The 23,981-nt window shown below is 47.9% G+C and overlaps 1 protein-coding gene across 1 annotated transcript; it reads right to left on the bottom strand.

Moving 5' to 3' along the window:
* Positions 1 to 8,006: 8,006 nt before the first annotated feature.
* Positions 8,007 to 17,831, bottom strand: LOC139227181 (axin-2-like). Its single transcript, XM_070858244.1, has 2 exons — positions 16,917 to 17,831; positions 8,007 to 8,151 (listed from the first exon to the last, which is right to left on the bottom strand). Exons 1-2 carry the CDS (start codon positions 17,729 to 17,731, stop codon positions 8,007 to 8,009), a joined length of 960 nt encoding a protein of 319 aa, XP_070714345.1. The 5' UTR covers positions 17,732 to 17,831.
* Between the last annotated feature and the right edge of the window lie 6,150 nt (positions 17,832 to 23,981).

Genomic DNA, 23,981 nt, shown 5'->3' with positions numbered 1-23,981 from the left:
CCCCACACTGACTCCATCCCCATACCCCCCCCCCAACACTGACTCCGTCCCCATACCCCCCCACACTGACTCCATCCCCATACCCCCCCCGCAACACTGACTCCGTCCCCATACCCACCCCACACTGACTCCATCTCCATACCCCCCCCCGCCAACACTGACTCCGTCCCCATACCCCCCCACACTGACTCCATCCCCATACCCCCCCCCAACACTGACTCCATCCCCATACCCCCCCCCAACACTGACTCCGTCCCCATACCCCCCCACACTGACTCCATCCCCATACCCCCCCCCCAACACTGACTCCGTCCCCATACCCCCCCCACACTGACTCCATCCTCATACCCCCCCCCCCACACTGACTCCATCCTCATACCCCCCCCCCCAACACTGACACCGTCCCCATACCCCCCCCAACACTGACTCCATCCCCATACCAACCCCCCCCACACTGACACCGTCCCCATACCCCCCCAACACTGACACTGTCCCCATACCCCCCCCAACACTGACTCCATCCCCATACCAACCCCCCCCAACACTGACACCGTCCCCATACCCCCCCAACACTGACACCGTCCCCATACCCCCCCAACACTGACACCGTCCCCATACCCCCCCCAACACTGACTCCATCCCCATACCAACCCCCCCCACACTGACACCGTCCCCATACCCCCCCCAACACTGACTCCATCCCCATACCAACCCCCCCCAACACTGACTCCATCCCCATACCAACCCCCCCCACACTTACACCGTCCCCATACCCCCCACCACACTGACACTGTCCCCATACCCCCCCCACACTTACACCGTCCCCATACCCCCCCAACACTGACACTGTCCCCATACCCCCCACACTGACACCGTCCCCATACCCCCCCAACACTGACACCGTCCCCATACCCCCCCAACACTGACACCGTCCCCATACCCCCCACACTGACACCGTCCCCATACCCCCCAACACTGACACCGTCCCCATACCCCCCCCCAACACTGACACCGTCCCCATACCCCCCACCACACTGACTCCATCCCCATACCCCCCAACACTGACACCGTCCCCATACCCCCCAACACTGACACCGTCCCCATACCCCCCCCCAACACTGACACCGTCCCCATACCCCCCACCACACTGACTCCATCCCCATACCCCCCCAACACTGACACTGTCCCCATAACCCGCCCCCCCAACATTGACTCCGTCCCCATACCCCCCCCCACACTGACTCCATCCCCATACCCCCCCAACACTGACTCCGTCCCCATACCCCCCCCCCAACATTGACTCCGTCCCCATACCCCCCCCAACACTGACTCCGTCCCCATACCCCCCCCCCAACACTGACTCCATCCCCATACCCCCCCAACACTGACTCCATCCCCATACCCCCCCCAACACTGACTCCGTCCCCATACCCCCCAACACTAACACCGTCCCCATACCCCCCCCCCACAACACTGACTCCGTCCCCATACCCCCCCCCACACTGACTCCATCCCCATACCCCCCCCAACACTGCCTCCGTCCCCATACCCCCCCCCCCCAACATTGACTCCGTCCCCATACCCCCCCCCACACTGACTCCATCCCCATACCCCCCCCAACACTGACTCCGTCCCCATACCCCCCCCCACAACACTGACTCCGTCCCCATACCCCCCCCCCACAACACTGACACCGTCCCCATACCCCCCCCACACTGACTCCGTCCCCATACCCCCCCCCCCAACACTGACTCCGTCCCCATACCCCTCTCACCAACACTGACTCCGTCCCCATATCCCCCCCCCACAACACTGACACCGTCCCCATACCCCTCCCCACACTGACTCCGTCCCCATACCCACCCCCCAACACTGACTCCGTCCCCATATCCCCCCCCACAACACTGACACCGTCCCCATACCCCTCCCCACACTGACTCCGTCCCCATACCCACCCCCACAACACTGACTCCGGCCCCATACCCACCCCCCCCCCCCAACACTGACACCGTCCCCATAACCCACCCCCCCACAACACTGACTCCGTCCCCATACCGCCCCCCACACTGACTCTGTCCCCATAACCCCCCCCCCCCCCCCACAACACTGACTCCGTCCCCTTCCCCCCCCCCCCCAACACTGACTCCGTCCCCATACCCCGTCCCACACTGCCCCCACCCCCCACACACACATACACTGACCCCCCCCCCCCCAACATTGACTCCCCCCACACACTGACCCCCCCCACACACACTGCCGGCCTCCCCCCACACACACTGACACAGACTGGAGGACAAGTCTGGGATCTTCCTGCTCTATATGCTGGATTAAGGCCATCGGCAAAAGAACCAGAGGGAGATGAGGATAATTTGGTTTGAAACATTTTCAGCGAGTTATGATGATCTGGAACACACTGCCTGAAAGGGCAGTGGAAGCAGATTCAATAATAACTTCGATAAGGGAATTGGATAAATACTTGAAAAGGAAAAAACTGCCGGGCTGTGGATAATGAGTGGGGGAGTGGGACTAACTGGATCGCTCTGTCAAAGAGCCAGCACAGGCACGACGGTCCGAATGGCCTCCTTCTGTGCTGTATAAGACCATAAGAAATAGGAACAGGAGTAGGCCATACGGCCCCTCGAGCCTGCTCCGCCATTCAATAAGATCATGGCTGATCTGATCATGGACTCAGCTCCACTTCCCCGCCCGCTCTCCATAACCTCTTATCCCCTTATCATTTACGAAACTGTCCATTTATTATTCAATGTCCCAGCTTCCACAGCTCTCTGAGGCAGCGAATTCCACAGATTTACAACCCTCAGAGAAGAAATTTCTCCTCATCTCTGTTTTAAATGGGCGGCCCCTTATTCTAAGATTATGCCCTCTAGTTCTAGTCTCCCCCATCTGCATCCACCTTGTCAAGCCCCTTTGATGCAGCCATGTGGCTACGTGCTCCTGTGGCCCTCTTCACTGCTCTGATTAAGACCCTCAGACAGGGAGCTGCATTTTCCTTAGAAACCCAGTGATCTTTGATGACTTTACTCGCAGTTTATGCGGTAAATCTCATGTCCGACTGAATCCAGATCAGGTCTCGACCGTGTAGCCAGTTCCAGTCAGATGCCTGGTCACCTCTGGCCTCAGCACAGGTCTATGAGTAACAAGATGCAGTACTGAGGTGGGGCGATGCTCTCTGGACCCAGTGCTCAAAAGTGCCAGGACTCGACTGCGCCTCGAGTCACTCTAACCAGATACCCCCGTCAATGTGGCCAACCTTCATCTCCGGCGGGGAGTCACACCAAGTACCCGTGTAAACAAGAGCCGCCCTTCACCTCTCACCCTGCAGATACTGATCCATCCTGGGCACAGGTCCCTGGGCATCAAGCAACCCCTGCTCCTGAATACCAACTGTGCATTATTGATCTGGGAGCCCAGGTAGTGAGTTTCAGTGGCTAGTTGGCTGTGGAGGGAATCACTGCTGAGCCTGATCTTCACACACAGACACCCCACATAAACATACACACAGACACCCCACATAAACACAGACCCACACACACACCCACATATAAACATACACACAGACCCACACATAAACATACAGACACCCAACATAAACACCCACACACATGGACCCCACATAAACACACACACACAGACATCCCACATAAACATACACCCACACACACATAGACCCACACACACACAGACACCCCATATAAACACACACACACAGACATCCCACATAAACATACACCCACACACACATAGACCCACACACACACAGACACCCACATAAACACACCCAGACACCAAAATGAAAATACTCATACCCACACTGCACAGACAAACACCCATACAAATACACACACTTTCTAACAGGAATAACTGTTAGGGATCGGGATCAGGAATCACTGGCTAGGGATCGGGATCATGAATTCTCCAGCTACTTCAAACTGGATATGGGACAGAGATTTACTGTGCTGTCTGGCTGTTTGGCTATCTGCTCATTATAACCAGTAGCATACCAAAGAATTCAAGACATGTAAAGAAAAGAAAGAATTTGCATTTATATAGCGCCTTTCACGACCTCAGGACATCCCAAAGCGCTTTACAACCAATGAAGTACTTTTTGGAGTGTAGTCACTGTTGTAATGTAGGAAACGCGGCAGCCAATTTGCACACAGCAAGCTCCCACAACAGCAATGTGATAATCTGTTTTTGGTGAAGTTGATTTGAGGGATAAATATGGCCAGGATAACTCCCATGCTCTTCTTCGAAAAAATGCCATGGGATCTTTTATGTCCATTTAAGAGAGCAGACCGGGCCTCAGTTTAACATCTTATTCGAAAGACGGCACTCCCTCAGCACTGCAATGGAGTGTCAGCCTAGATCTTTGTGCTCCAGTCTCTGGAGTGGGACTTGAACCCACAACCTTCTGACTCAGAGGCGAGTATGCGTTCTACTGAGCCACGGCTGGCACCCGATAAGATATTTTGGCCTCCTAAAACTGTGCTCTGCTGAGATCCACAGTGACTGACTAGGTGAATGGCTCCGTGTTGTACATAGTCACACAGACCAGGAGGATCCCAGCATCAGTCTCTTGTCAAGTTAGCTCATTTCAGGACAAGTTGACCTCAGTATTGTTGGGGTATGTAGAGGGAAACTAAGCCAGGTATTGGCTCCCTGTCCAGTCTGATGCCCCAGCCTGTGAACAGCATGTGTGGACCAGGATTAGCAGTGATGCCCCCCTTGGTATAATATTCACTGGCCAGTCTCATGCATGAGGAATAACCACCTGGGATACACTGCCTGAAAGAAGCAGATTCAATAGTAATATTCAAAATAAATATTGAAAGGGAAACAATTGCAGGACTATGGGGAAAGAGCCTTGGGGGGGGGGTATGTTCCCGGTGAGCTGTGCTGCCACGCAGCACTCCAGGGGTCCCGTGCAATCAGCTTTAAAAACCGTGCATGCGTGAATGGCCCTTTAAAGGGACCATGTAGCCTGAAAAAAATGACATGGGACACTGGTAGTGGGACTAATTGGATCGCTCTTTTAAAAAGCTAGCACAGACACAATGGGCCGAATGGTCTCTTGCTGTGCAGTAAGATATCTATGGGCGAGTGGCTAATGAGGGTGAGACTGTACCCCTGGAAGAGCCGGTGCGTTCAGAAGGGGGAACACTGTGAAGATATTACATTCGGTAAATGTAGCAACAGTATTAGTGAAATATCGAATTAGTGTCAAACCCGAGCTCTAGCCAAAGCTCCACGAGGTGCACACATGACAACCTGCCGCGAGTCACTTTACTTTGATCCCACCATTTCGAGAGCGGGGGATGAATTACACACAAGGGCCACCCACAACTGTGGTTTCAGCTGGATCACCATTCCATCGCCATCGCCACTAACAAGTCCAGATGACCTGAAGCCTGGACCTCTTGTTGCTCCAGCAGTGTTTCAAGCCACCTTTTCCACTTACTTACAGGAGGCTCGTCCCGAGTATTGGAACAAAGACATTGCCATTGGGACAGAAGGGGTTGGGGAGGGCCAATGGGGAAAGACTGGTTGGTTGATGCTCAACGGCCCTCGGAGCTGGCCAAGCAAGTCAATCAAAGGCTCACAACCATACCATTGCTGCCTCAGGGCAGTACACATGGCCGTGCCTGTGTTGCTCACAACCCGCCAACAGAAATCAGGGACATTTACGTTGCACCAAAGCTTGAGGATAGAATATCAATACGCACATACAGGTGGTCATTAAGCTGATGCATGAGTGGACCCCTTGCCAAGAACACATGGCATACCTTGACACCAAGGTTATGCTCACTCTGTTCCAAAGACAGGACCCTGGGGACAGGTATAAGGGGAGGTACTGGGGATCCAGCTGGTTCCGCAGCACCCTTCTCAGAAAGCGCTGTTTTCACAACTGGAAATAACAACTGTGTCATTTTCCAGTAGAAACAGGAGCTGTAACCTGCCCATGATCAACCATCCTCCACAGCAGACCCTTGGTGGTCTTTACAACAACTATTATAAGAATTTATAAAACACCGTTAACGCAGTAAAACATCCCAAGGCGTTTCACAGGAGTATTACCAGACAAAATGTGACACTGCGGCAAACAAGGAGATATTAGGACAGGTGATCAAAAGTTTGTTCAAAGAGGTAGGTTTTAAGGAGCGTCTTAAAGGAGGAGAGAGGTGGAGAGGTTTAGGGAGGGAGTTCCAGAGCTTGGGGCCCAGGCAGCTGAAGGCACGGCCACCAGTAGTGGGGCAAAGGAAATCGGGGAATGGACAAGAGGGCAGAATTGGGAGAATGCAGGGATCTCGGAGGGTTGTGGGGCTGGAGGAGGTTAGAGGTAGGTAGGGGCGAGGCCATAGCGGGAATTGAGCAAGAGGATTAGCATTTTAAATTTAGAACATAAGAAATAGGAGCAGGAGTAGGCCATACGGCCCCTCGAGCCTGCACCGCCATTCAATAAGATCATAGCTGATCTGATCATAGACTCAGCTCCACTTCCCCACCCGCTCCCCATAACCCCTTATCCCCTTATCGGTTAAGAAACTGTCTATCTCTGCCTTAAATTTATTCAATGTCCCAGCTTCTACAGCTCTCTGAGGCAGCGAATTCCACAGATTTACAACCCTCTGAGAAAATAAATTTCTCCTCATCTCTGTTTTAAATGGGCGGCCCCTTATTCTAAGATTATGCCCTCTAATTCTAGTCTCCCCCATCAGTGGAAATATTCTCTCTGCATCCACCTTGTCAAGCCCCCTCATAATCTTATACGTTTCGATAAGATCACCTCTCATTCTTCTGAATTCCAATGAGTAGAAGCCCAACCTACTCAACCTTTCCTCATAAGTCAACCCCCTCATCTCCGGAATCAACCTAAATTTAAGGCGTTGGTGGGCTGGGAGCCAATATAGGTCAGCGAGCAGGGGCGATGGGTGAATGGGACGATGCAAGATAGGATACAGGCAGCAGAGTATTGGATGAACTGAAGTTTATGGAGGCTGGATGTTGGGAGGCTAGCCAGGAGAGCATTGGAATAGTTGGATCTGGAAGTAACAAAATCAGCAGATGGGCTGAAGCTGAGGTTTTGCAGCACCATAAGCATATACACAGTACAACATCAAGTAACTACAGCAGAGTACGAGTCATGGGCAGTAGCACCATTCAGGAACTTTACAAGGGCTTCTGAAGCTACCTGAACTCGTGCTGTATCCTGAGAACATCCTCAAACACGACTATTTCTCTACACCACACCGAACCACATCGAACCACACCGACTGCACCGAACCACAGCGACCGCACCGAACCACACCGAACCGCACCGAACCACACCGAACCGCACCGACCGCACTGAACCACACCGAACCACAGCGACCGCACCGAACCACACCGACTGCACCGAACCACACCGACTGCACCGAACCACACCGACCGCACCGAACCGCACCGAACCACACCGACCGCACTGAACCACACCGACCGCACTGAACCACACCGAACCACACCGACTGCACCGAACCACACCGACCGCACCGAACCACACCGAACCGCACCACACCGACTGCACCGAACCACACCGACTGCACCGAACCACACCGGCCGCACCGAACCACACCGACCGCACCGAACCACACCGGCCGCACCGAACCACACCGGCCGCACCGAACCACACCGGCCGCACCGAACCACACCGGCCGCACCGAACCACACCGAACCGCACCGGACCACACTGAGCAGATGAATAAAGGTTCAATCCTGGATCTGTGGTCAGGTTTCCTCACCTAATTCTGGGAGGGGTTGGGGTCCCTGCATTAGCAGGGTGTCGTAGGCATGGTAATAATCTGAATGAGAAAATTTGTTCATTTTCCACGGTGGCGGGGGGTTTGGAGAACGGAAAATCAGCCCCAGTGCAGTCAGACTCAAAGCCACTGTCCTTGAAAGCAAATTGGCAAATATTTGTACCTAGTGTGAAGGCATGGCAGATATCATACTTACACACTACTGTCCGTCATAGACATCGAGTCATCTGTCATGACATCACTGGAGATTTCACTGTCGTTCGCACTGCTGGCTGGAGCGAAGACATAGCCAGATTGAACATGATACGGGTTGCTAGGGCCATTTCTCCCATAGGATCTGAAAAAGATAGAATTTGCCACAATTAATATTTGCACAACTTGTCTTAGCATCCTTCAGTGAAGTGCCAATCCATTCAGAAACGTGATCAGACACAATTGCAGCACCCCTGGTGACTCAGCAGGGAACTGCACTGTGTGCTGTAACAATGACCCATACAGACCAGGAGGTCCCAGGTTTGATACCAGGTCTATGCTTCAGCTGGTCGGTGGGACGGGTATTTCCAGTGGCCTCAGCATCCTTCGACTAGGGAGGGGGAGGGAAAACAATTGTCTCTGCTTCTGGTCAACAATCAGTGACTCTGGCTGAAGGTGCACGTGTTGACATGAACTGTGATGGTCTCCGCAGTCGAATAGGCTGTCAACGCTCGTTGCCTGGGTTCACACGTGAAGAATAGGCGAGGTGTCAAAGGGCATCCAGCAACTGTAGAACCAGCAAGGTTTAACTCCTTCAGGGAATGTACGGGAGACAATATCAAAAGGCCCAGTGGGTGGCAGGCATTGGTAATGATTCCGGTTCAGACCCAGGAATCTCCAGCCCAAACCAAGTAGCAGATCTCTAATCTCGGCACTTGACATTAGGAGGAAACCAAAGGAGGTTGGGGTGAGTCTCTCAGTAACCCCCCCCCACCCCCCCAAACCCCAAAACCCTTTCCCCAGTCTGTGCTCTCTCACACCTCCTAGTGGTTGGACACTAGTATTGGCGAGGGTTGGCGAGCAGGAGGACGAGCGAATGTTACGGAGCACAGAGCAATACTACAGAAAAGCAGGGGGAAAATGGCCAAATAATTCCTTAAACGGGGAACAAAATAGGGGATTGGGTTTTGAGCAACTTGCAATAGCAGTTTTTTCACTTCTACCTTCAAAAAAATTGTTCCTCCAGCCTGAAGTTTCTCGTCAGTGTTTACACACAGGAGTCTCCTTGTGCTCTGGGCAGTCAGCGCCTACGGCTTGCTGGAGAAGCTGCCCCCATCCCCCCCCCCCCCGCCCTCCCCTGCCATGACTGCATCCCGAGTTATAATTCTCCATGAAACTGCAGTGAGCTCACGGCAAGTCCATGCAGCGAGTGTGAGAATGATTGTGGGAGCGCTGAGAAAGGCTGAGCGATGATAAGAGACTGAGACAGGCCCTCACAGTGGGTATTATTCAAAGCATACACGCAGGATAGATGATAGAAAGGTAACCAAAGTATTGGCACTGCACTAGCAATCCAGGGTAAGATGGGAAACTAAGTTCAGTAAATCAGGACATTTGTGGGCTGGCCCCAGATAAAATAACCATGGCAACTGTTACGGTTGTCATAACAACCCAATTGGTTCACGAATGTCTTTTATGGAAGGGAACCTCTGTGTTCTGGCTACTACTTTAGTCCCAGGCTACATGGTTGAGAAAAGTGCTTGCATTTATATAGCACCTTTCACGACCACCGGACGTCCCAAAGCACTTTACAGCCAATGAAGTACTTTTGGAGTGTAGTCACTGTTGTAATGTGGGAAACGCAGCATCCAATGTGCGCACAGCAAGCTCCCACAAACAGCAATGTGATAACCTGTTTTAGTGATGTTGGTTGAGGGGGTACATATTGGCCGGGACACTGGGGATAATTCCCCTGCTCTTCTTCGAATGGTACCAGATCACCACTTACGTCACCCGAAAGGGTAGACGTCTCATCTCGGTTTAACGTCTCATCCAAAAGATGGCACCTCCGACAGTGCAGCACTCCCTCAGTACTGCCCCTCCGACAGTGCGGCACTCCCTCAGTACTGCCCCTCCGACAGTGCAGCACTCCCTCAGTACTGCCCCTCCGACAGTGCGGCCCTCCCTCAGTACTGGCCCTCCGACAGTGCGGCCCTCCCTCAGTACTGCCCCTCCGACAGTACGGCCCTCCCTCAGTACTGCCCCTCCGACAGTGCGGCACTCCCTCAGCACTGCCCCTCCGACAGTGCAGTGCTCCCTCAGTACTGCCCCTCCGACAGTGCGGCCCTCCCTCAGTACTGCCCCTCCGACAGTGCGGCCCTCCCTCAGCACTGCACTGGGAGTGTCAGCCGTGTTCAAACCTCCGGAGTTGACTCTAAATGCCATCAAGGGCAACTAGAGATAGGTCACAAATGCCAGCAACATCCTGAGTGTGAATTAAAAAAGACACATGTCCCTACCCACAGTGGGCTACAGTGCGAACATAGCCATCACTGCACAGTTTCCTGCTCACTTGCCGATGTGCCGTTTATTTAGACTGCTTATTAGCAGCTAGAAAGGGAAGGAAATGTGTAGCAGGAGTAAACCACTGCCACCCAGTGGGGCAACTGCAGCCTTTTGTGGTTTTATGTGAATGAGTTGACATATCAGGGACCTTTGAAGCAACAACACAGTGACACCGGTCTCTGCAGACCACCAAGCTAGACTGACCCACCTGTCTGATGTCATCACCTATCAGCTTACATGATAAAGGGATGAATCTGACCTGGAATTGGACACGAAGGACATCTGTTGATTAAGATCTTCCAAAGACAGACTTTAAAAGATACGTATGTTAGGCAGTTAATAATTACTTCAGCAAATTGTATGTACTGACTACTGTTTATACTACTTGTGATCCTCCTGTGCCATTGCTCGCTGGGAGATAGCCTGCTGTATAATGACTGCACTGTTTTACAATGTGTTTTTTGCTGCTAAAGTAAGGTTGTGTTTAAACTGGTCTGTCCTTAAGGTCACAAAAGTCCAATTGCTGCCAATAGGCATACCCTGTGGCCAATTACATGCTAGTTACTCAAAAGTTTGGAAATGGGCAGATACTTGGAAATCTCCGACTCCAGGTCAGAGAGCGACTGGCTTTCTTCCTCTTTTTATAACGATGTTGTTCACGAATAGGTTTGATGAATATGATATTTGAAGCAATCAAATTTGAAGCGAGTGTGATGTTCCGGGGTGGGGGGGGGGCATGGATTGGGTTTTTTTACGCAGCAAGTTGTGATCTGGAATGCACTGCTTGAAAGGATGGTGGTATCAGATTCAATACACTGTAGTAGCTTTCAAAAAGGAATTCGATAAAAACTTGAAAAAGGAAACATTTTCAGGGCTGCGGGGAGAGGGTGGGGGTGGGACTAATTGGATAGCGTTTGCAAAGAGCCAGCACAGGCACAATGGGCCGACTGGCCTCCTTCTGTGTTTTACGATTCTATGAAATTGTGATAAGAGAGAGACTGATATAGATACACACATTGTACCAGATATACCAACTATGTTGTTGTACGATGTTAGCTGATCTCCTGTGCCGTTGCTCACATGTATAGTTTGGAGTCTGAAGCACAGCTGAAATGTTTAGCTGCTGTCCTGGACTGTCCCTTTAAGTTCACTGCTCAGATACTCCCTGTCGGAGCAGTGGTCAAAATAGATCCTGAGGTCAATTTAGTTGTTGCTGGTTTCTCTCGATTGTGAGCTGTGTGTCTCCGCAGCCTTGTTATCTCAACAACCTTTACAGGTCAGACAAATGGCCGGAAATGACTGGGTTTCCTTCTCGAGTTGTTTTTATACTGTGAACAAAATGTGAAGTCAGGGGTGTGACAGACACTCTCCTTTATAACTGAATGTGTATCTATAATGTGATTGCTCCCCCATCTCCCCAGCCAATTAATCCCCACCCCCACCCCCACCCATCTCCCAGCACTATAGATTACACTGACTCTATCTTGGGTATGCATCACACAAGTGGCCATTATTCACGTGTAACCTTGTCAGTGAGTGTCAGCAGAGTATTCCACCATGGAGTGCGTCACAGCCAAGAGTGATCCGGTTCCCATTATTGGCCGGGGGGGGAGATGTGGCTGTCACAAGGTAGCAATTAAGATGTAAATGACAAGCTGATATTCCTCAATCTAACCGATATTCCTCAATCTAACCCAGATACACTGAGGCTAATTGTAATGTCTCTGCCCAGTCCTGGAGATTCAACCTGGTCTGTAGCTCCAAGGCTCACTGGATAGATCTGTTAAGCCATCAGAGACGGCTATATGAACTTATTATTGTGTATATACATTAATTGTGCGGTTACATAATAGGACTTGACAAAATATACTAACCGCTAATGTACAATACTCAATTATATAACATATTCAACTGTACAATCTATACTGACTGCAAGAATGTATATTGTTTGCAGATTCCTAATGACATTGCCTGTGATAAGCCAAAGTATATGCTGTTTTACAATAGAGGTGTTATCGACAAAATGTGATGGGAAGCAAGTGTGACACAGGAAGTCCATGTTGTAAATGAGACTTAATATATTATAGATTAACATTAGTTTCTGTTAGTCTACTGCCGGTTATTACTCGATAAAACTTGCAGTGATGTCAAAATCCTGACATAATCACTGCAAAGGCTATCATCACACAGTAACCATATAAAATCATACTGGTCCCCAATAATCACCTCACGGTCCAAAAAGCAACACAAATGGCATAAAACTGCCCCCACTCACAACACAATACAAATATTGAAAACAGAATGGATCCTGTGAATGAGTCTACGGGGACAATTGCAGCTCAAACAGTGATTACAAACTATTCAATTTAAAAATTCTCATCCTCGTTTTCAAATCCCTCCATGGCCTCACCCCTCCCTATCTCTCTAACCTTCTCCACTCCTACAACCCAACAAGATCTCCAATTCTGGCCTCTTGCGCATCCCCCATTTCCTTCGCTCCACCATTGGCAGCCATGCCTTCAGCTGCCGGGGCCCCAAGCTCTGGATTCCCTCCCTATTCCTCTCCGCCGCTCTCTCCTCCTTCAAGACGCTCCTTAAAACCTACCTCTTTGACCAACCTGTCCTAATATCTCATCCTTTGGCTCGGTGTCAAATTTTGTCTGATTTTGTTCCTGTGAAGTGCCTGGGGATGTTTTACCGCGTTAACGGCGCTATATAAATGCAAGTTGTTGTTGCTCACCAGTGACCTCCTGATGAGGTTCACTACCTGGTCATCACTCCCAGATTCCTACTCCGTTCTCTGCAAAGTACAAGTGCTGTGGGGGCCCCAGAAAATATATTCCCATAGATACTTCCGAAGCCACAGCCAGCTTGCACTGCACTCCATTCTGGAGTTCTTTGAGGATGTAATGAACAGGGTGGATAAAGGGGAACCAGTGGATGAGGTGTATTTGGACTTCCAGAAGGCATTTGACAAGGTGCCACATGAAAGATTACGGCACAAGATAAAAGTTCACGGGGTTGGGGGTAATATATTAGCATGGATAGAGGATTGGCTAATTAACAGAGAACAGAGAGTCGGGATAAATGGTTCATTCTCGGGTTGGCAACCAGTAACTAGTAGGGTGCCGCAGGGAAAAGTGTCGGGACCCCAACTATTTACAATCTATATTAACGACTTGGAAGAAGGGACTGAGTGTAACGAAACCAAGTTTGCTGACAATACAAAGCTGGGAGGAAAAGCAATGTGTGAGGAGGACACAAAAAATCTGCAACAGGCTTAGTGAGTGGACAAAAATTTGGCAGATGGAGTATAATGTTGGAAAGTGTGAGGTCATGCACTTTGGCAGAAAAAAAATCAAAGAGCAAGTTATTATCTAAATGGAGAAAGATTGCAAAGTGCTGCAGTACAGCGGGACCTGGGGGTACTTGTGCATGAAACACAAAAGAATAGTATGCAGGTACAGCAAGTGATCAGGAAGGCCAATGGTATCTTGGCCTTTATTGCAAAGGGGATATTTACGAAAGGATATACCTGCTTCGGAGGCAGTTCAGAGAAGGTTCACGAAGTTGATTCCGGAGATGAGGGGGTTGACTTATGAGAAAAGGTTGAATAGGTTGGGCCTCTATTCATTGGAATTCAGAAGAATGAGAGGTGATCTTATCGAAATGTTAAGATTATGAGGGGACTTGACAAAGTGGATGCAGAGAGGATGTTTCCACTGATGGGGGAGACTAGAACTAGAGGGCATGATCTTAGAATAAGGGGTCGCCCATTTAAAACTGAGACGAGGAGAAATTTCTTCTCTGAGGGTTGTAAATCTGGGGAATCCGCTACCTCAGAGAGCTGTGGAAGCTGGGTCATTGAATAATTTAAGACAGAAATAGACAGTTTCTTAAACAATAAGGGGATAAGGGGCTATGGGGAGCGGGCAGGGAAGTGGAGCTGAGTCCATCATCAGATCAGCCATGATCTTATTAAATGGTGGAGCAGGCTTGAGGGGCCGTATGGCCTACTCCTGTACCTATTTCTTAAGTAAGATGCAAAACTTTAAATAAACTGTACAAGAGTCTCTATTAATAATTGTCCCTTTTAGTTCCCCTCATTCGCCAGTGAACTCTGAATATGATATGGTTGTGATTCTGTGGTTTCAAAGGAAAACCCAACATTTTTTTTCTAGGGTCTGCTGATTTTAATAATTGGAGTCACTTACACAAGACTTGGGGCTTAGGAATGTGACAGCATGTTCTGGCTATTTTTTTTTAAAGCCTTTCATGTTCCCATCCCCCCATAGTGCTCTTGTGATGAGGCCGTGCAGGCTTGATTTAAGTGAGCAACACAGCTGCCCTAATAGTTAGCAGCACTTCCAACCATTCTAGTGGCTTCGAACCCTTTGTTGCACTTGGACCGACTTACCCACTTTCGACCTCTGAAATAGCTGTACTCAATTCTCTCACAAACAACAGGCTTCTCTCTCCTACTGTGATGCATTCCACTGTTTCACCAGTGATGGGGAGGAGGAGGGGGTGAGAGAAGAGAACACGAACACTGCTAAGATATGAGCAAAGAAAGAGGGGATAGGAGGGCCCCTTCTCTGTGAGAGGCCTACTGCAGAGTACTGTTGGGAGTTAACAGCATGACTAAAGTCTTAGGCCCCAGTACAGACTGACCTTTGCTGCAGGCCTTCTTTCAAAGAGCAGGTATTTAGCACAGCTGGGATCGCATTCTTTAAAAGCATGCTAAGTTTCTGTCAGTGATTTCAATTAGAAGATAAAGAAGAAGAGAAAGAAGAAGAGAAAAAAAGGGGGGGGGAAAAGAGAGAAAAACTACGAGAGTGCTGAAGAGGCACAAGAAAGAATTTAAATCTTGGGGCTAAATTAGTTCCACATGCTTCTGATGGGCACTAAATTACAACATAAAAGGGAAAGAGTTTTTATGAAAGATTTTACTGTCTCAGATCAATCACTTCAAGTCAAGGAGTGTTGGTGACGTTCCTTTGTCCTTCCCTGTAGTCTTCGGAATCAAGAAGGCCACAGTCTTTTGGTCTTTATCACTTTGTAATGAGTAATAGCCATGTGTTTTGTAGTTTAAAATAAAATAGCCGAGACTGATTATGCAAAGGACCCCCTTTTAGAGAGGGGGAAAAAATCCTTCTCATTCCAGGGCTTTGACACATCTCGAAGTGCAAGCTGTACCTGAGCACTTCTCCAAAACTTCGATTTTACTCCTTAACGCTGAGCCTATTTGCATTGCACTAAAACCGTTCCTCTTCAAACATATGAAGAGCTCTCTCGCCCCACTGCCATTGCAGTTACAGCACAAACCATGGGGAGTTCCCCCTACCCACACTGCCAACCAGCTGGCTCAAACACCAATGAAGAATTTAATTACTGCACTGATTTAAAAAGTTACATCCCTCAAGTTAAAATTCTCTCTCTTTTAGCATAAAATCAATAAGTTATTTCTTAAAGACAGCTCCCCTTAAGAAAACTGATTAAAATTGTTTTCCTGCCATTACGTTTTTTTTTTAACGTGACCACATTATGGTAATTGTACCCAGATGGGTTGATTGTTTCCCTGTTTTGCATCAGCTTGCCTACGAGCAGCATATATGAGAGGTGGTGGCCTCCACTGGATATTCTGCAAATACATTCCACAAGATGGCTAATATTCAAAGTGTTTTCAGCTGTCAAACACCATTTGCTGCACGACTTCAAGGAACTGCTTGATGCTTCCCAGACCATGCTTATCTTCTATCTCAATGTAATACCACAGAAGTAAGCTTTTTTGGGATCTTTCTCTGTTGTATTGTGTGTGGTATCAGTGTGCCTCAGCACAAAAGTGTCTAACCTGTGACAGTTACCCAATGACAATGCACTCTTCCCTCCTTCCTCTCTGTCTCTCTCACACACGCTCACATACACACGAAACAAAACATGAACCTAAACATATGAGTAACCAGATCCATTCCTTGCCCATTCCACTGTGAGCCTAGGGCATCATTAAAAAAATACATAAAGCATTGCTGTCTGCTTTTAAAACTGTTCCAAGGAAACGTTGCGAGTGTCTGATCTATATTTTCACTGAGATTATCCATACTATAATTGAGGAACATTGCATCAAGCTGAAAGTTTACAATGTTGTCATTCAACCTCAGTAATTTAAGACAAACTTTGGTTCCAATAACTTTTTTGCATAAGATCAGCCTCACAAGTGAATCCTTTGAGGGGACAGGAAACATGCAACCTGTAATCTGCCATTCACCACTGCTTTAAAGCAAAGGGAAGTATCACTGATGTCTACAGAGGAGACTTAATGGGAGGCAGATGAGTTATCAGAAGGCAACATTTTTTTTTAAAGTTAACTACCATAAAGTGCTGGCTGTTTGGTATTAACCCTCTCCTCCAATGTACCATAGGGCGGCAGTCATACTACAGGAGTATGGCCATCCATTCCAACAGAGAGCAACCGCATGACATATCTGGTTCATGGACCAGGCAGTGGAAGAGTACAGGGCATTGCAATACATTGGGAAACACTTAGTGAAAGTTCTCTGGGCTTACCCGTAGCATTTGCCACTGCTGCCATCGGTGGATCTCACAGAAGCGGTGGCCCGAAGCGTTTTGCTGGTCAGTCCAACTCCAGGGGGTAAGTTCTTGCTTCTGAGGTCAGGGCAGATCCATTCCTCCTCTTCGTTCAGCGTTGGCAGGTAACCACAAACCACTTGTATACTCCCCAGCTCGCTGTTGCTGACAAAAAGGGAATTCTCTCCCCCGGTCCTGACATACTGAAGGTAGATATCTGACGTCAAAAACATCTGGTAGGAGTTTTCTTCCATCATGGTCTGGATCTCGGTCTGAGCTTGGTCAAACATCGTCGAGTCAATCTGCTGTTTCTTGATGGTGTCCTTAATGTAGCACTTGGTGGCGGCCTTCAGTTGCCTAGACACGGCGCTGTTCTCCACGTAGCGTTTGTGGATGGCTTTGGCCACTCTCAGCGTCTTGGGATCTCGGAGGTCCATCTGCCGGAACCCATTGCAGGCAAACCAGAAATCCAACGTGTCCACGCGTTTCTCCCGCTCCAGGAAGGTGCGGAAGAGGTGGGCCCCATCCTGGTCACCGAGGAGCGAGTGTAGAGACTTGGTCCACCTGGTGAGAGGGGAGTCTGGAGATGCACTGCCCTCGGGCTCGCCCAGCTCATCGTCCTCTCTCCTGGGGGCAGAAGTGACAGCTTTGGGCTTGAAGCTTTGGCTTTTCGTGCTGTGCGAGTTGTGGGGCTGGCATCTCTCCCCTTCCTCCCCTGGCACCGGCGGGCGGGGGGCATCTGCTCTGAAGCTGCCGGCATCCGGAAGGCAAGACACCATGACAGCGGTGCTCATAACTGTGGACGCGGGGCCCCGAGCTCGCTCTCTGTCTCTCTCTCTCTCTTCTTTCAGTCGGCTCTGCAAAGCGCCTCTCCAGTCAGCAGGGGATCACACGGCCGCCTTCTGTCTGCAATAGAAAGTATCGATCTAATGAAAGCCAAAGCCGCACAACTTCAAACAGGATGAGAAGCAACAAAAAAAACACACACACAGCAAGCAAGCTAGCTAGGCTTTTCAATCACATCTTTTGTGTGTGTCTTTCTGCCCGAAATATCTCTTGAAGTTAAACAAAAGCATCAAAAACAAAATGTCTTGAAGGTTATTGAAAAGTAGAAAAAAACACTACAGGAAAGTTCTGGCTTTCGATAAAACTCTTGCCCAAACTTGTCTTTGTGTGCGCGAGATATAAATCTGATCTGCAAAATACAAGTTGGACGGAATTTGGGTTCTTCAGGTGAAACCAACTGAGGATTTACTGTAACTGCATTGCCCCCATATTATCTCCCAAACCCACCCTGCTCCCTCATACCAGCTGCTTCCCATTTCTCAATACTTTGACCCAAATTAAAACCGCATTCTGCCCTCCAGTAGAAAGAATGAAAACATTTAAGTTCATTTTGTATGTTTTTCTTAAAGGAGTTTAATTGACATTATAGATAGTGCAACAACACCAACAAACGCCAGATGCCTCAGTTTTAAAAGGGGAGGGGACACAGAACTTTGATCTAGTCTGGCAGCCAAATAAACTTTTAAACAAAATCTCCTTACACAGAGCAAGCGGTGGAGTTGCATTAAAAGTCTGTGCAACTGATACCGACAACTTCGCTGGAAAAATATAAATAATCGTAATTAATAATCGCAGATCATGGAAAGCGAGCCGCTGCCAAGAGCCATGAGTGAGACCTACCATTGGCCTCCTCCTGGGTTACTATCAAATGAAGCACTTCAAAGGGGAAGGCAAGCATCTCCTCTCCTCTCCCTCTCTGCTCACAACACTGCCAAAGCTCACCAGCCAGAGAGTTACAACATGAATTATGTCCTTTCCACCGGCTGCACCGGTTTGCGAGCGCCCCACTTTCTCCCCCGCTCACTATCTGGCTGGGGCTCTGGGAGAGAAAGGCTATCTCGGGGCCCCCTCCCCACCAAAGATCCCCCTCCCCCTCCCCTCCACTGAGAGGGCATCCAGCGTCTCTTGTGAGTTCAAAGGGAGGAGGTGGAAAAGCAAAGACAAGGGAGGATAAAACAGAGCTCAAGAGTCCACCTTGGCGAACAGCATTCTCTCTAGAAAATATATTTTACCCTTTCTCCCTAAACTCCTACATATCGATGGGGATCTGACGCCAGATCTCGGCTCTCTGCATTCTCCTCCAACACGGCCATTCAAACCCATTTTCTCAGTTCAAAGGAATGTCAGAAGACATCAAAGGAACCGGAGAGGAGCGATAGCAGCAACACACATAGCCTCAGAACTTACCATTCATACATCTTTCACCTCCCGAGGAGCAGAATCCTTTCCTTCCAAAAAATATTATTGTGCGGTGACTGAAACGGATCGCGGTCGGGTACTTTGGTTGGCAGTATTCATCTGCGTCTCATTCATGTAAAGTATGTTCTCTCTCGTCCCCCACAGGATTGTTCTCTCTATTTTTCTCCTCTTCCTTCTTTTCTCTCTCAGCACCAAGTTACGTTTCACTCAGTCATTCCACGCACCAAATGTCCTCCCGGCTATTCCAACACACACACACACAAACTGGAGCTGCGGTTTAAGTGTGAACATCAAAGACTTCAGCCGAACAGGCAAGTCCAGCAAGAGAGATAGCAACGAAATGAACACGCAACCTCGCCGACAAACAGAACCAGGGGCAGATCCAACAGGGATACGGTGCCACGGCCCCTCGCAAGTCACTTCAAGAGCCCCGGCCGCCTCCTCGGGAATTAACACCCGCAATCTCCCGCTCGGCTCCGTGTCACGGATTTATAAACTTTCCAGGACCTTATCAAAGGGAATCCGTCTTCAGCCAACTCCCTGGGGGTGGAGACGTCAGGAGTGACTGATGTGCCGCCCCAATCGCATTATCCCTTCGCTTCACAGTTGCTACATAAACTTTCATTAGTCGCCAAAAGATACAATGTGGACTTGCAGCACTTAAAATATTTTTGTTGTTGCTCTCTCGTTGCCCAGCCTCTGGATCGGACTCCTTAAAAGTTTTACTTTCTTTTACATTTATGCATGCAATGTGCAATGTGTGTGTGTTTTTTTGCATTGCACTTTCAAGCTCCGTCATAGCGAGAGACGCAGAGAGACTCCGGGCTCTAATATAGAAGGGGCCTGTTGCAGGGAACCGGCTCTGCATGCACTTAAAGCGTGTCGGGCAATTGAAAACTTTTGAAGTGCTGCTCCAGGTTACTTTATGGCAATGATAATCCCACCCCGTTTTTACAGAGGGAAAAATCAATTAATCCCCAACGCCTTTCTACCAAACTAAACCTCACATCCAACAATTACAGTTGTACAATTTTAAATGTTTGCAGTATAAAAGTACAACTGTTCTCACTGAGTAAACATCAATTAGCTCGCCTTGGAAAGTTGCACCTAATAGTTTGTTCTTTTTTTGCATTGTCAAAACGTGGATCTGCATATCAAAGTTTGTAGAATGAGTTAATCATTTTCTTTCTTTTTTTGTCTTTTAGAGAGCCAGTGATCCACACATGAAAACCACCTGTACAAATCATATTACAAAGTCAGGAATTAAAACGTCTGCTTTTCCAAAGTAATTTTTCCCTTTGATTGTCCTTTACAATCTGCTACCAATGGTTCCAGACTTTTCAAATGTCTTAACTTCAGTTTAGTCTGTAACATCGGAGGGAGTCGATCTTTAGAAATGCAATCAATAGTAATCCAGTTTAAAAACCATATACCTACCTTCTGAAAGTAATTTATTGGACGGGTTAATTCTAGAATCAGGGAATATTGTGCATGCCTTTGAAGCACCAAATGCAATTTGTGTTCCATGCATTTTATTAAGTTGATTACTATTTCTCTAGCCCTCCACTACTATCAGTTGCAGATTTGGATAGTACTTGTATATAGAATCCAGTTATTGCAAGATTAGAAATTTGAATTCTAAATTGTGGGAGGAAAGATACTGACTGGGCAACTATTTGATGATTTCCACACATTCAAATCTCTGGAAACTCTAAATATATTTAAATCAAATCACGTTTTGAAATATGCAACAATTGAAAAGCAGTCCATGCCATATTCTTTGAAACAATATTATAAAACCATCTTAAATGCTATGAATTGGATTTTTGCAGGTAATGTTGTTTTGCATCGGATTACAGTATATCTAGCCGTATTATGGTGATATCCCGGCCTCTCTTAAGCTTCTAATTGTTTTAAAGCAGTGGGCAGCGAGACACTGCTCCTTTAAATCGATTATCTGTGTTAAATCGGAAGTGGTTAGTGAGGGAAAAGGCTTCTCCTGGTAAACAGCAGCGCTCCCTGGCAAAGGCAGCCAATCAAACATTAACTAACCGGCACAAATTTACAGCCAGCACCATCAGGAGAGGCCCTGTAATCACAATGCAAATACCTCCTATTCATGCGCAGCCTTTCATTCTGCCGACTTTCCCCAGATTAAAAGAGAACACATTCTTTGGTCTCCTGAGGGGGGAAGGGAAGGGAAGAGGAGAGGAGTCTGGCTCCAGCCGCTGGGCCAAGCGCTATGGGCGGTAGAAGCATGTAATCGAGGCCGCTGCCTCCTCCTGCTCTTCCCCAGGCCGGGAGTCGAGCCATGCTCTGAATTTGGCACTCTGCAGAAGTACAGCTTCATTAACACAATGTATTGTAATTACAACACATTCCTCTTTGCTTTAGGATGTTCCTGCTTATCGTTTAATATATAGTTATTACTTTGAACATATTTGCACAATACCATTTAAATGAAGTAATAATACACATAAAATGTTTATTGTCCCAGTGATTTTTTTTTGAAATAGTTTCCAAGTTTGAAAAATTAATTTCAGACAGATTTTTGCTAATGTACTGCCAAACTCCCAACACTCCTAATTCTCTTCCACCCCCAAAACTAAAATCAAACAGTAGGCTTAAAAGGATAAGCAATAATTAGCACCTTTAGGAGATCCCTGATTGAATGCTTTACTGGTTGAATTTTTTTAGCAGTGAAATCCCTGATTTTTATATATAGAGCACTTAAAAAAAATATAGTGAAGAAATGTACAATGCTGTAACACAAGCCCACTTCCAAGCACGCCAAAGAGTGTTCCCATTATGGCGTTGTTCATAAAAGGAAACACAGTGGGATATTTTCAGTGAAATTGTGAGGAGAGCTTAGTCAGTGGATTTACCATGCCTGTTGAAACAAGTTTCCAAAGCTCCCATCACTCAACAATTGTTTCACTGACGTCCTTGGGGGTAAAATTTACGTCAGGGCGTGGGTGTGATAAGTTGTCTGCCTCAATACAAAGTTTTACAGAGGAAGCTGCTACATTTACTGCAGTGAAGTACTCACCTGAAAAGCTCAGTAAAATAATTGGTTATTGAATGCTCTGATGACAGGAAGCAAACATAGGCCTTTCACTCTTCCTTCTGCAGTATTTAAGGTCCTAATGGTGGTATTTTTTTTCTTTGTCCGATTTTCCACTCTTCTCTGCTGAATGTGCTAACTTATCGATTGGGCACAGTTGCATGACTTCTTCATCCATAGGCTTAGACAGTGAGGGTTGGACAGGCTATTGGACTGTGGGGGGCATCACAGCCAAGCCTGATCCTGCCCTCACTCAACATCTATGTGCATGCTTTTTCCAGGAGAACTCATAGGATAGCAATCAGAAAGTGGAACTCCTGGCTGATTCCACGCCAGCCCTTCCCTAGCCCCAGCCCTAACCCTAAAGTAGTCCCTCAGTTACTCTGTGACTGGGATTCGATAACTCAACAGACTGGAACTTGTCTGTTCTGTGTAGTTTACTGCTACACCAAGGGGTGACTTTATCCATGAGGCTACTGAGGAGGTTCAATCGTAGAATTAGTAATACATAGATTTTACTAATGATGCGTAACAATAAATTCGACTTTGAAGGACACGTTGCAAAAAAAGTGAAAAGAACTTAAGAAATAGTAGGAGTGAGGCCATTCGGCCCCTCGAGCCTGCTCTGCCATTCAATAAGACCATGACTGATTGTCTACCTGAACTCCACCTTCCTGCAGAATCCCCATAATCCCTTGATTCCCTTAGTATCCTAAACTCTATCGATCTCTGTCTTGAATATACACAAGAGCTCAGGAGTGAAGAACTCGACAAGTTAATTTGCGAGAACATTTTTCACCTCTTGGACCTGGATTCAAATCCAGGCCAAATTGACGAGATGAAACTCTCTTCTTGTTCTGCCATTCTCAACCCAGTTCTTGGTAGGTGCAGAGCAACAGCTCATATCTGCTCGCCATTTGGGAAAAGTTGGCAGTCTGCCAAAGGTCAAGTACAAGGTTGGTTGGTGTGGGAATTGTTAGTTCTGGTACAATAGAGGATGTCCCTAGGAGGTTTCAGTTAAGGGAGCATTTAAGGTCCTGAAATGGCTTTATCTTGGGTATTTGTCCCAAAAATTCCCTTGACTGTATTTAACTGAATATTATATATATATTTTTAAAGCTCATTTTATAAGTTAAAATAAAACTTTACCTAACCACAGATTGAGGTTGCCACCTTGCGCTATTTGCAAGGCTTGGATCTTGACCATCTTTTGCAGTTTAGAGTCGGAAGGTTGTGGGTTCAAGTCCCACTCCACGATTTGAGCACAAAAATCTAGGCTGACACTCCAGTGCAGTATATCGGAGGTGCCGTCTTTCGGAAGAGACGGTAAATCAAGGCCCTGTCTGCTCTCTCAAATGGACGTAAAAGATCCTATGGCACTATTGCGAAGAAGAGAAGTGGCATTAACCCCAGTGTCCTGGCCAATATTTATCCCTCAATCAACATCAGTAAAACAAATGATCACATCGTTTTGTGGGAGCTTGCTGTGCGCAAATTGGCTGCTGCGTTTTCTACAATACAACAGCAAATACACTTTTAAAAAGTACTTTATTGGCTGTAAAGTGCTTTGGGACATCTGACAGTTGTAAAAGGCACTATATAAATGCATGTCCTTTATTTCAGATTTCCAGCTTCCGCAGTATTTTGCCTTCGCTTTTGCAGTTTAGTGTTGCTTTCAGAACCTCTCACAGCCCACAAGAAAGTGGTGCAAAGAT

The sequence above is a fragment of the Pristiophorus japonicus genome, chromosome 16 (genome assembly GCF_044704955.1).
Source record: "Pristiophorus japonicus isolate sPriJap1 chromosome 16, sPriJap1.hap1, whole genome shotgun sequence".
In the NCBI taxonomy this organism is placed as follows: domain Eukaryota; kingdom Metazoa; phylum Chordata; class Chondrichthyes; family Pristiophoridae; genus Pristiophorus; species Pristiophorus japonicus.
Note: the sequence above shows the minus strand (reverse complement) of the source record. Positions and strands in the feature narration are given on the sequence as shown.

Coding starts and splice junctions, on each gene's coding strand:
- LOC139227181 (XM_070858244.1), bottom strand. CDS start 17,731: ATGAGCACCGCTGTCATGGTGTCTTGCCTTCCGGATGCCGGCAGCTTC. Junction 8,152..16,916: donor AGCAGTGGCAAATGCTACGG/GTAAGCCCAGAG, acceptor TATCTTTTTCAG/ATCCTATGGGAGAAATGGCC.